The sequence below is a fragment of the Eschrichtius robustus genome, chromosome 1, assembly GCF_028021215.1.
Source record: "Eschrichtius robustus isolate mEscRob2 chromosome 1, mEscRob2.pri, whole genome shotgun sequence".
Taxonomy (NCBI): domain Eukaryota; kingdom Metazoa; phylum Chordata; class Mammalia; order Artiodactyla; family Eschrichtiidae; genus Eschrichtius; species Eschrichtius robustus.
The window spans coordinates 137,462,419-137,475,226 of NC_090824.1; the positions used below are offsets into that span (position 1 = coordinate 137,462,419).

Sequence of the window (12,808 nt, forward strand, 5' to 3'; positions counted from 1 at the left end):
AAGATGTTAAAAAAAAATAAAATAGAAAATAAAAACAGAACAAAGCTAAAAAGAAACAGATACAGAGGACTGATTGGTGGTTCCCAGAGGCACGGGCTGGGCGGTGGATGAAATGGGTGGGTGAAAGAGGTCAAAAGGTACAAACTTCTGGTTATAAAATAAATGTCATGGGGATATGATACAGCATGGTCACTATAGTTAATATTGTATTTTATATTTGAAAGTTGCTAAGAGAATAAATCTTAAAAGTTCTCATCACAAGAAATAAAATTCTGTAACTATGTATAGTGATGGATGTTAACCAGGCTTACTGTGACTCTGCAGTATATACAAATATCCAATTATTACCTAGTATACCTGAAACTAATATGTCAATTATATATGTCAATTATACCTCACTGAAAGAAAAAAAGCATTAAGAATTTCAAGAGAGTGACAGCAGAGCATTGAACCAAGTTTGAGGCCCTCGGTGACTGCATGGGTCACTCCACCATAAAGCCAGTCCTGCTCAGAGAGTTTAAGTAACTTGTTCAAGGCCAAGTTGAGATTCAAACCCAGCCCTGAGTCTTAAACCCATGTCCTTCCCTCAGTACCACCCACACCAGCTCTGCCCTGTCAGCTGCCTCGCTGCCCAGTTCTAGTTCTACAGCTCTGGGGCTCCCCGGGGTCCCCAATGCCCCCCATCAGGCACACACATCAGGAGGCCAGTGATGGCAGAAACCCCAGCTTGCCTCCATTGGCACACAGGCCCCTCCTCTCCCAAGGTTAAACACTGGTGCCAGCTCTGCGGGCCTGGTGCACCTCTGGGGGGGTTTCTCTGAGCGCTGGTGCAGCATGGGGGGACGCCGAGGCTCACTGTGATATATGGTGAAAGCTGCGGCACTCCCACCAGGGGCTGTAATTCATCAGTTATGGGTGAGCTTCAAGACTAATAAATTTGGGAGGGAAGTATTAATGACTACACAGAGGCACTGTGAACTTGGCAGGCCCCAAAGCCTGCAACTTTGCCACCTGGGTTTTAAAAATGATTTGTGCTGGAGCAAGTTTAAACAGAAGCTGGTCAGCATTAGTCTGACTGTGACCCGCTGGCAACTGTTGAGACTGCAGGAGCCACTTCTCCTGCCCGGGCTGAGGCTGGCACTCCCGCCCTCCAGGGCTGCCATCCCCCCTGGAGCAAGGCCCTCTCCCGAGGGTCCTGAGACTTATCGCTGTTGTCTGCAGGTTAATCCCCAGATGGTCTGTGTACTAGTGTGATATGGTGAGCCTCAGGGCCCTCGCTGGCCTGAAGGTCATGGTGAGCAATGAACGCTGACCTTTCTCCATCTCCAGCGTGGCCCAGAGCGCCCCTAGCTTGTCTAGCCATAATTTCTAATGTCATGGAAATCCCTCCCTGGACACAGCTCCTGGTCAAAGAGAGATCAGCTGGGGTGCCCTGTCTCCCTGGCCCATCTGAGGCTGTGAATCATGCGTGCCACTTGCTAGCCCCCCAGGCTTCTGCCCTCTGCCTCAGAGGCACTGCCTTTTCTATTGACAGCTCTGGGGGTTGGCCATCAAGTGGCAGACCAGGAATGCGCTGTGCTCTACTGAGTGGGCTGGGGCAGGCAGGTGTGTATCTAGAGAGCTGGGAGGTAGGGGGTGTCACAGAGGAGATAAAGGAGAGCAGGGGTGGGATTCCGGGGCTAGATGGGAAGGGCATTTGCGACTGCTCCCAGGGGTGCATGTTTGCCATCTCTATGGGAGGCCTGAGTGCCTCGTTCAGACACGCCTCTAGTTTCCGGGAGGGTCAGCACAGACCCCATAACACCCTAGCTGGCACATGCAGCCAGTCACTTTCTCCCTTCTTATTCTGTGTCCCTCCACGTCCTCCTGGAAGTTGCTCACTATGGGGACTGCAGAGAGAGGAGGAACAGGGTGGAGAGGCAGGCGCTCAAAGCTTCATCGCACTAGAATGTGTGGGATTATTTTAAAGGCTTGGTTTGTTTGCAGACTCTCTGACCCCAGATCTTGACTCCCTGTGAATCCAAATGTGGCATCCAGCGTCCAGGGTCTGGAGGTCATTGGCCGGGGGATAGCAACGGCCACGCTGTTATCTCAAGAGCTCAGTCTCCTGATGAGAGAGACAGAGAGGTGCTGCAGAATGTGTGGCTGTACTGGAGGTGCTCAGCTGAGCTCAGGTGTTTCAAGGTGGGCTCAGCGGAAGACAGAACAGCACCGGGCGGGCTCAAGCACCAGGCGAGCAGCTGCCATGGGCAGAGCGAGGAGGCTGACCACTAGGGAGAGCGAGGAAGCGGCTCGCCCAGCTCACTCTGCTCCATCAGGAGGAAGGGCCTGTGAGGGACCAGGAGACTGTAAACCTGCTCCTTCCATCCTTGGAAAGCAAGACCAAGTGGGCAACAGTTGCCACTGACTTCCAGGAGAACTTTCAAAAAGAAGATTCTTATATTCTTATAGTTTTGTTATATTCTTTTATTCTGGATTCCACAAGCACCAGCATGGGGAGGTGAAAGCCAAGAGTGTGGTTTTTGGAGCGGGCTGTTGCCAGATGCCCCCTGAGCTCCGAGAGAAAACCCAGGACTGCAGGACCCACAGGGAAACAAGTGATGTCCACAAGCCTTATTGTGTTCTTCGATCAGTTATGGGCTTGCAGATTACATTCCATGCAACGGACTTTAAGGGGAGCCTGCTGAGGGCCAGGCGCAGTGGGCCCCGAAGATAAAGTGTGGGAGTGACCTGGCACACTCGGGGCCTAGCGGGAGTTCGTATAAGGTCTCAAGAGAAGGGCGTGGTGACTGGGAGCTCACTCTGAGACAGGTTTTAAGGATGAAAAGAAGTTTGGCAGGCAGGCCTGTCCTGCCAGTGAACAACATGTGGAAAGGCTCAGAGACTTACTACTGCGCAGAACACTTCCCAAAGGCAAAGATGTTTCACTCGGCTAGAGTGAAAGTGAAGACAGAGTGCAGACTGGAAGGAGATGAGATGGCGGGGGTCGGGGGGGGGCGGTGGCCAGCCTGGGACAAGACCATCAAGGGTTTTATATGCCACCTGTTATGAGTTGAGTCATTGTGTCCTCCCCCTCAAAGTCATATGTTGAAATCCTAACCCCCAGTACCTCAGACTGTGATTTCCTAATTTGGAAATGTGATTGTTGCAGATATAATTAGTTAAGATGAGGCTGGACTTCCCTGGTGGCGCAGTGGTTAAGAATCCGCCTGCCAATGCAGGGGACACGGGTTCGAGCCCTGGTCCGGGGAGATCCCACATGCTGCGGAGCAACTAAGCCCGTGTGCCACAACTACCGAGCCTGTGCCCTAGAGCCCACGAGCCACAATTACTGAAGCCCGCACGCCTAGAGCCTGTGCTCCCCAACAAGAGAAGCCACCGCAATGAGAAGCCCGCGCACCGCAAGGAAGAGTAGCCCCCGCTCGCCACAACTAGAGAAAGCCTGCACGCAGCAACGAAGACCCAATGCAGCCAAAAATAAATAAATAAATAAATGTATTAAAAAAAAAAAAAAAAAAGATGAGATCATACTGGAGTAGGGTGGGCCCCAGACCCAACATGACTAAGGGAAATTTGGACACAGACACACACTGAGGGAGAACACCATGTGAAGAGAAGGCAGAGGTCAGAGTGATGCTTCTGCAAGCTAAGGAATGCCAAGGATTACCAGCAAAGCACCAGAAGCCGGGGGAGAGGCCTGAAACAGATGCTCCCTCACAGACCTCAGAAGGAACCAACCCTACCAAGACCTTGATCTCAGACTTCCAGCCTCCAGAACTGTGAGACAGTAAACTTCTGTTGTTTAAGACACCCAGCTTGCAGTACTTTGTTTCGGCAGCCCTAGCAGATACCAGCCAAGGTGTTAACTCAGGGAGTGACATGAAGGATTTACGAAAGATGACTGTGTGTGTGTAGGGGGGACAAGGACTGAAGAGGGCACCTATGAGGGCAAAGCTGAGGTCAGGGAGCCAGGCAAGGTCCAGAGATAAGGAAGGCTGAACAAAGCAGACGGAAAAGGGGAATGTTTCACGATATATGTAGGCAGTAAAACCGGAAGGAATTGGTGATGAGTCAGGATCTACAAAGTCCTAGAAACCCGGAGTAAAGGCAGGAATCAAACAAGCTACAGCTGAACACAAATGAATGTCAAAATCCACACAGGGGGTACAGAAAGCACGCTGCCCAAGGATGGGCTGCAGGGACATGGGGCTCGACAGAGCCATGTGGGCCTGGGTCACCTGAGAGCTCAGGCCAGGCAGCCACCACAAGGCTCAGGAGCTTTCTGGCCTTGTCACAGGGGTCTTGGGTCCAGAAAAAAAGCAGGGGTGGCCCCTCGACACTCTGCCCTGGTCTTGCAGTTCCCCAAGAACTGTGTGACTGAAACACTGGAATGCTCAGGGAGGGGCAGGACAGCAAGAACTTGGAGAGCTTGTCCCCTGAGGACTGGTTGTGGGAGTGCAGGTGACAGCCTCTGGAGGAGAAAACACTCAGAGGCCAGTCTCCGAAAGGATATCTCAGCTGGGAGGGCACCCACCAGGCCTATATATAAAAGCTTCGTCCATGTGGGAGAGGTGGGTGCCGGGGGCGGACCTCAGCACAGCCTGAGGAAGAATTTTCTAACAGGCAGAGCCATTTGATGTTGGGTTGGCACGGGCTTCTCTGGGAGGTTCGGGGTACCTATTCTTAGAGGAAGGTAAAACTCTTGGCAGGCGTAATAGATGGGATTAGCATATCAGCTGAAGAGCTGGACTCAGAAGTCCTTCCTAGCCTCCAAATTCTATAGCTCTAAGGTTGGAAGGGCTCTCAAAAGATCATAATAGCAATCACCCCGCTCCCCAAAACCTGTTCACAGTGCCTTACAGCCTACAGAGCTTTCTCACATCCATCAGTTCCCCAGACTTCCTGTAAGGCAGACAGAGCTGGAGTGATGAGTCCACTTTGCAGAAGGGAACACTGAAGCCCCAAGTCACAGAGTCGGGGAGTGGCAGAGTCTGGAGCTCTGGCTTCCTGCTGCCCAACCTGCCCAGCCCTACCTGGCTGCCGCTGCCCTGGCAGGGAGCACACAGCACGCCAAGGCAAAGTGGGCTCCAGATCAAGCTGGAGTTTAGGATCCCACAGCCTCCCCCGGTTCCAAGCCCAGCACCTCCATTTCTTTTGTGTGACCCCATGAAATTCTCTCGACCTCTTTGGGTCTGAGTTTCCTCCTCCATATCAGAGAAAGGAGGTGTGAGGATGAAATGAAATCACACTGTAAAAAGCTTCTCTTGGAGGAGTTTGATGAATCTTAGTTCCCTTACCTTTAGGTAAAAAATGTGGACCCAAAAATGTATTCCGAATTATTAGGGGACAACGATACTTTTAAAAATATCTTGGTAAAGTGAAGAAATCCCTTAACCATCATTTTAGTGATAACATTTTCAGGTGCAAGTTGGGGCAGGGAGGACTCAGACATGAGCGTTCATGTTCAGGCTCCCAGGATTCCCCGGGGGCTCCAGCAAGACCACAGATCTCCCCCTGCTGTGCCCCCTGAGCCGAGGCTGATTCCTGGCCTGAGCCCATGAGAACACAGTCTCTCCAAACCTCTCAAAGGCCCAAACCGGACACAGCTGCATCACCAGGTGAGGGTATTTTCACCCCCAATCACGAAATAATACCACCTGACATTTGCAGGACTACTTTGCAATTCTGGAAGCCACTTTCACCTGCTTCCTGGAGCCTCACAACAACCCTGTGAGGAAAGCTCAGCATTGTTCCCATTTGACAGCTAGTAAAACCAAGACCCAGAAAGGTTATTTCCCCTCTACAAGGTGACACAGCTGGTCTTCTACAGCGTATTCTGCCCTAGGGTATGGCCGGCACTCCCATCTCCACCAACATCACCTGCCCATCAATTTACTACCATCCCCAAAGCATAGGTTCTGGGTTGTTCTGGGCCCCAGGCCTGGACCTACTATCTGGGCCTTAGTGGGCTGGGCAGTCCAGTAGGAAAGTCCTAGGCATCTGGCTGGAAGCCTAGCTCTGCCATTTATTAGTGAGGCACCTTTGGACAACTTCTCTGGGTCGCACTTCCTTCATCCATAAAGTAGGAAAGTCAAGCCTCCTGCAGGCGGTTACCACGAGGACTGGGGAAATAGTGCACGCGAAGCAGCCAGTGGCCCACAGGCATGAAATGAGCACACGCCACTGAGATCATGTCGAGGTCGGGTCAAGGGAGCTTACCTGAACGCTTTCTCCGATGCTCAGAAAGGTAGTCCCGGGGGCACTGATCTGAGGGTCACCACCACCGCCACTGCCACAATCGTGGGCCGAGATGGGGGCACAGTCCTGCCAGGAGGCGTGCTCCAACTCCGGGAAGCTGTGCACAGAGCCCTAGGGCGGGGGTGGGGACGGGGCTCCCCACGACGGGACTGGGGAGGCCGCGGGCGGGCTCACCTTGCGCGGGCTGCAGCTCCTCCACGACGCTCTCGTCCGCGGTCTCCTCGGCCCACGTGCCGGCCTCCACCACCTTGTAGCGGCTGCGCGGCTGGCTGAGCACGTGAGGGGCCTGCAGCGCCGCCTCGCGCTCGGCCGCCAGGTCCAAGTCCTGCTGCGCCAGGTGCGCCCGCAGCTGCCGGATCTCAAACTGCAAGAAAGAGCGGGGCGGTGGGTGGTGGGCAGCGCAGGGGCGGGGTGCGGGGCATGGACCCGGCCCGAGCCCAACATCTGGGCGCTTTGCTCTTGGGGGAGCGGGGTTGGAATGGGCTGAGCATCCAAAGGCTGGAGGGGGTGTTCCTTACAAATCTCACAACGACACTAGTCGCAAGAGTCTCTGACGTTTCTGGAGCCTTTTCCGAGTAATAAGAAACATGTTCCTGTGTCTCACCTCGGATACTGTGTAGTCTGGCCCCATAGTGAAGACAAGATGGCCGAGAGAGGAAGCACAGCCGTGGTTTTCGGGAAGAGCATCGGTAGAAGAGGACTCAGGGAACGGGATTCGTTCTAGTTAGTTGCCTAAACGTGCCACCCAAGAGCCTTATTCTGGTGTCCCACACTGATGATTAGTGGAAGACGGGAAACCCTGCAATATCCAGGGTCAGTGTAACTAGCCGGTGGGAGCCCATCGTGGCTTACTGGGCTGTGCCTGACCCATCTGTCTTCCAGCAACGCCCATATCCCCTCTTCTAGGAGGTGTTCCGAGGGCTGGCCAGACTAGACTGGAGTCTAGTTCCAACCCTGTGGCTTACTGCCATGTGTCCTTGGTTTCCTTATCTGTAAAATAGGGGTTATCACTCCACAGAGCTCTCTGAGGACTTGAGGGCTTCATAAAGGCTTTGTAAAAAGCTGCACACATTTTTATTTTGGTTTCATTTTTTGTTGTTGTTGGGGAAGGTTTCCTAGAGAGGCTTCCAGATGCCTCTTGAGTTTGTGGCTGAGACGGCTGTTCACACTCTGGGGCCTCCCTGGGCCATCTGGGTGAAGGCAAAGTTTGGGTCTGACACTGAAGGGCCTGGCTGTGGGCTCAGGAGGAAGGAGATCTTTCACTGCCACCTAGTGTTCCAAACACACATTGCACTGCTTTTGCATAACCCCACAACCTCCAGTCAAACCCCCAAAGGCCTGAAGCAGGGAGGCGGGTGGAGGAGTCCCAGGGAGTCTCCGGGCCTGAGCTCCCTACCTAGGAGATTACCTACTTGCCCATGATCCCAATCTCCAGCCCTGGCCCCTCCCTGCAATGTCAGATCACACCTCCAACTGCCTACCTGACAGCAACACAGAATTGGGTCACACGTGTCACAAACTCAACCTAAACAGGACTCTTCACTCTATCCCCACACCTGCTCCTCAGGTGTTTTCATCTCATTTTAGCTGTATCTTAAAAAATGCAATCTCCTCCCTTGCCTCCGCACTTTCCCTTATCCTTGCCATCCAATCTGCCCTCAAGTCCAGCTCCCTAAGTGCTACCCCAAGCCTGCCCACCTCCCTCCACCTCCACTGCCAGCTCTCACCTGGATGACTGCAGCCTTACAGCCCTCTACCATCCATTCGCCAACAGGGGTAAGTGGGATTCTCGTAAACCTAGATCAGATCATGTCACCCCCTTGTCCATAGACCTCGGGTGGGAGAAAACCCAAACTTTTACCCTTGGCTTACGTAACAGGTGCATGTTCTGGCTCTGCTTACCTGGTCCACTTCATCTCATTCTTTCTCCCTTTACCTCCCGCTGTGACACAGGCCTTCTCATCATTCCTTAAACACACTGTGTGTTGGTCTCAGGGTCACTTTCCCAGGGACCTCTGGTCCCATATCACATGGCTGGCTCCCCCTCTTGGAGGCCTTCCCCGACCCCTGACCTAAGGCAGCCACCCAGGCACTCCATCACATCACTCTGTTTGAATTCTCTACATTGCACTTAGCACCTTCTGATATTTTTATTTTAATGTTTTATTATTTTTCTTTTGACCAAAGTGAAACACACAGTTGAAGCATTCACTAACACTAGGGTGGCCAGGCAGCAAACTGGCATCGGGGCCACTTCCCAATGTCAGTGTTCACAAATTTTGTCTCTGGGAACACTCAGGTTTTCCCAGAGTTCATCAGCCTCCTGCCTGAGGACACACCTCTGGCTGTCTCTGTGCTGGGAGCAGGGCAGGGAAATGGGGCAGAGGGTCCAGCCATTAGATGAAACGACTTTCACCTAATCCTCATTTTCAGCCCTGCACCTCTCCCCAGGCCTCTGCCTCACCCAGTGCCCACCTGCAGAGCCCTCTGGTTCAATTTTTGCAGAGGACGAACCTCTTGCATCTTGTATGATGGGGGAGTGTGGTCTCCTGGCTGTGCAGAATTTGGGAGGGGATGTGGAGGGTTCAAATATTATGGGTACAGACTTCTAGCCAACCCCTCTCCCCTGTGGTCAGCTTCACATTCACCCCATTCCTCCCAAACTCTCAAGGGTACTGACGGGGGAATTAGCCCATTTCCCTCACTATCCACCTCTTTAGACACTTTAGTTATAGATTCTCCACTCTGCTAAATCACTCTTCATTTCCCTAAATCCACTGAAATCTGTATCCTCTTTGTCCTGATGGACAGGACTTAAAGAGTTTCTTAATTCTTATATGTTTATGATTCTTTTCTTTACTATCGTCTCGGTGGAGTTTGGGGAAACAGATCAGATAAATAACGTGTGGTCGGTCACTTCAGCTGCAGTAGTGTGCTGGTATAGAAAAAAAGAGGCCTGATTTATAGTACATGCTAATCTCTGGTATAAATACTCCCACCATGGCCAATTTCAAACTACCAACATGATGTCATGCAGAATTGTGAAGAAATGTGCACAGCTGGCTCTCACGAGTCAGTGAGAGTTCCAGCACACCACTGCCACCCTCACCCCTCTGTAAGAGCAGGGATATAGAATATAATCTATATAAGAATAGAATATAGAATATAATCTCTGTAGGAGCAGGGATCTTGCCTGTTTTGTTGCTTGGTACACAGAAGGCACTCGGTAAATACTGCTGAATGAATCAATAAATCAATGTGTGAAACTAGTCAGCTTAGCCCAGCTTTTTTCTGTGGTTTCAGGCTGAGCCCTAACTCCAGCCACAAACTGGGCCCCAACCTTAACCCAAAGCTGAGGCAAAGCCTGGGCCCCAACACTGAGCCCCGAGCTTGGTCACACATTGAGTCCCGACCCAAGTCACATACTAAGACCACATCCTGATCACACACTGGGCCCTAACTCTGGTCTCAGACTAGGCTCACACCTGGATCTCAACAACCCAGTACTCGAATGGGGCCACTGGTCTCAGAAAGTGAGAAAGCGAGGCTAGCTTATTATAGAATGGCCTTCTGTGCAGGGGGAGAGGGCTCGAGCCACCCTTCTCGCAGCAAGGTCTCAGATGTCACGTAGGGCCCATTAGGCAACCCTCCTTAGCTCTGCTGGGGCTGGGAGCCCCTCCTGCCCAGGCTGATCTGAACCTCCCATGGGCATACCCAGCCCACTTTCTCCAAGGCCGCTCATCAGGGCCGGCAGCCCTAGCTAATGGCCTCCTAGGCCACTCTGAACAGATGCATTATTGATAACTTGTAATTGATACAGAGCTGCCCATGAGTGTCCCACTGGAATTCAGTCCAGACGCCAGAGGCCAGGGCTTGTCCAGCCCCAAGCCCACATGTGCAGACATAGGCATGTACATTAAGTTTTAGGCTAGAAATATGAACCCTAGTGTATGGTAGTTCCCCTGTTCACTCCTTTATTCATTCATTCACTGAGAAGTCAGGTAAAGCACGGCGAGGGAAACGTTAAAATTCTGTTATGTGTATTGGAATGAAACTGCCTCTCCCAGCTTCACAGTGAGTCCTGGGTGGCCCAGGCACTGTCTGCTGCGCTGCAGGGAACAAATGTCCCAGGAGAGTTCTAAGGGCTAGCTCTGGGTGACGTTTGTGGCAGAGGAGGCATGGTGTGTCCGGGAGACAGAGACTGGGAGGTAAGAGGTGTTGGGGGAGGTCGGCAGGGGCCACACCAGGCAGAGCCTTGTAGCCATGGTAAGACACTATAAGGACTTCAGCCCTTATTTAAAGAGCAACAATATACCACTGAAATCTTCTGAACAGAAGGGTGGAGTGGTGGAGGTGGAGGAGTGGTGATTCAGATGAGCATCTTGAGAGGACGGTGCTGATAGCTGAGCGGGGAATGAATTGGATGGGGGTAAGCCAGGGCGGACATGGGAATACCAGCTGGGAGGCTGCTGCAGCAGTGCAGGCCAGGGATGACCAGAATTTGGGCTAGGGTAGAGACAGTGGAGATGAAGATGAAGACCATTTAGGAGGTACAAGTGTCAGCATGGGCATGGACTAGAATGGGGGTGAGGGAGAAGGCAACCTGCTTTGGGGACATATTTTTACAAGGTGCATACCCAGAGGGTGTGGCGTGGCTGGATGCTCTGATCCCTCGCCCTGAGAGGGAACGGCTGACTCCTTACGGAGACACTACAGATGGGCTAAATGGCTCTCAGCTCTGGTCACTGGCTGTGACAGCCCAGGGGACCATCCGGATGTTCTAGCTGGGACCCTCAGAGCCTGGTTCCTGATTCCCATATGCAGAACATGGCCACATGTGCTTCCGCAGTTGATGAAGGGTGGTCAAGGGGTCCTAGGAGAGCAGGGCCTCTTCAGTCAGATGGGTGAACTGAGGCCCCCTGATGGGCAGGAGGCTTTTGTGCTGGGGGACAGCGTGGGGTACAGGCTAGGACCACATGGTGCATCAGAGCAAAGTTGGGCCCAGAACCCATGTCTCTGGCTTCCAGCCCCCCAGACCCTGTGTCAGGGAACTTGAAGCCTTATGGGAGAGATGGAAGTGACTCAGCTCAAACAGAACATGGGGGAGCTTGATGGTAACGGGGGGCCAGGAAAGAGCAGGAGGGCCCCCATGTGGGGAAAAATCCAGGGCTGGAGGAGGAGCCTCAACTCGTGGCCCATCACCCCTCCCTCACTCTGGTAAGTCTCCTTTCCTCTTTGGGCCTCAGTTTCACTGTGTGTTCAATGAGGCTAACGGAGCAGCTGAATTCTGGCCTATAACAAGCTCTGTGCTGGCTCTGGAACTCTAACTGGGAGGGAACAAAGTGCAAGAGCCAGTTAATTCCTGGTGCTGTCTTCAGGGCCATCCCCTGCTCCTACGGAAATGCCCCACTGTCAGAGGGCCAACTCTTTAGAGAAAGATAACATAACCCAGAACCTCTAAAGTGCATCAACAATGCGTAGCGCACAATAAGAATTACTATTCATGCAAACAAGCAGGAAAAAGTGATCGATTATCAAATCATAAAGCAGTTAGAGAAAAGTGTGGGAAAAGATGGACAAAATAGTTGTAGCATTTCAGTGGAGAAATAGAACCTATAAAAAGAATCAAATGAAACTTTTAGGACCTTAATACAATATTTGAAATTGAGCACTCAGTTGGATGGGTTTAACAGCAGACTGGACACAGTAGAAGACAGGGGTGTTGAACTTGAGGATAGGTCTATAGAAAAATATTAAAAGTTACAGCCAGGGATTTCCCTGGTGGTGCAGTGGTTAAGAATCTGTCTGCCCATATGGACACCAAGGGGGGAAAACTGCGGTGGGGTGGGGATGGTGGTGTGCTGAATTGGGCGATTGGGATTGACATGTATACACTGATGTGTATAAAACTGATGACTAATAAGAACCTGCAGTATAAAAAAGCAAACAAACAAAACAACTAATACTAAACTTTCATTGGGTTATTTGTATGGAAATATGTTAATATAAATGTTTCAGACATTACATGAAATTTCTAAAAATCTTATATGTTCTGGTATAATGTTATAAGTCATAATTCTAGTTATTACTTTAAAATGTATATCTCAGAAATAACTAAATTTCCTTGTCAATTGCATTATTATGAACTTTCATCAAATCTTTAACCGTGGTCATTTTTAAGTCTTTTGTCATTTACAGACAGTTCTGGGTGTACTGTGATGCTCTTGCAAATATGTTCCTATAAAAGGGTTTCATCTTCAAGGAATTCATGGAAAAGACTCTGACAAGTACAGGTTTCTGGTAACTGACTGTACTGCTGAACTGAATGAATAAGCATTTTCAGAACTCTAATGAAAAACTGATGAACTCATAAAAATGCTAACAAAAGATCAAGATGAAAAAAAAATTAATTACATGGGACTGAGTGAACTGATGAGGATGATTATAATTTTTGTGACTTTCTGTTTGAATTAAAAAAAAAATCCCACAAAGACTCAGAGGCAAAGAATATACAAATCAATTTTCACTGCAAAGTAAAGGAGCTGTTACA

The 12,808-nt window shown here is 51.0% G+C and overlaps 1 protein-coding gene across 1 annotated transcript in view; it reads right to left on the reverse strand.

The window, feature by feature from the left end:
• TMEM266 (transmembrane protein 266) overlaps positions 1 to 12,808 on the reverse strand; it is a 91,533-nt gene that overhangs the window by 27,615 nt on the left and 51,110 nt on the right. The window contains exon 8 of the mRNA XM_068537251.1: positions 6,433 to 6,622. Within this exon, the coding sequence (XP_068393352.1) occupies positions 6,433 to 6,622 (190 nt within the window). The remainder of the gene's footprint in view (positions 1 to 6,432; positions 6,623 to 12,808) is intronic.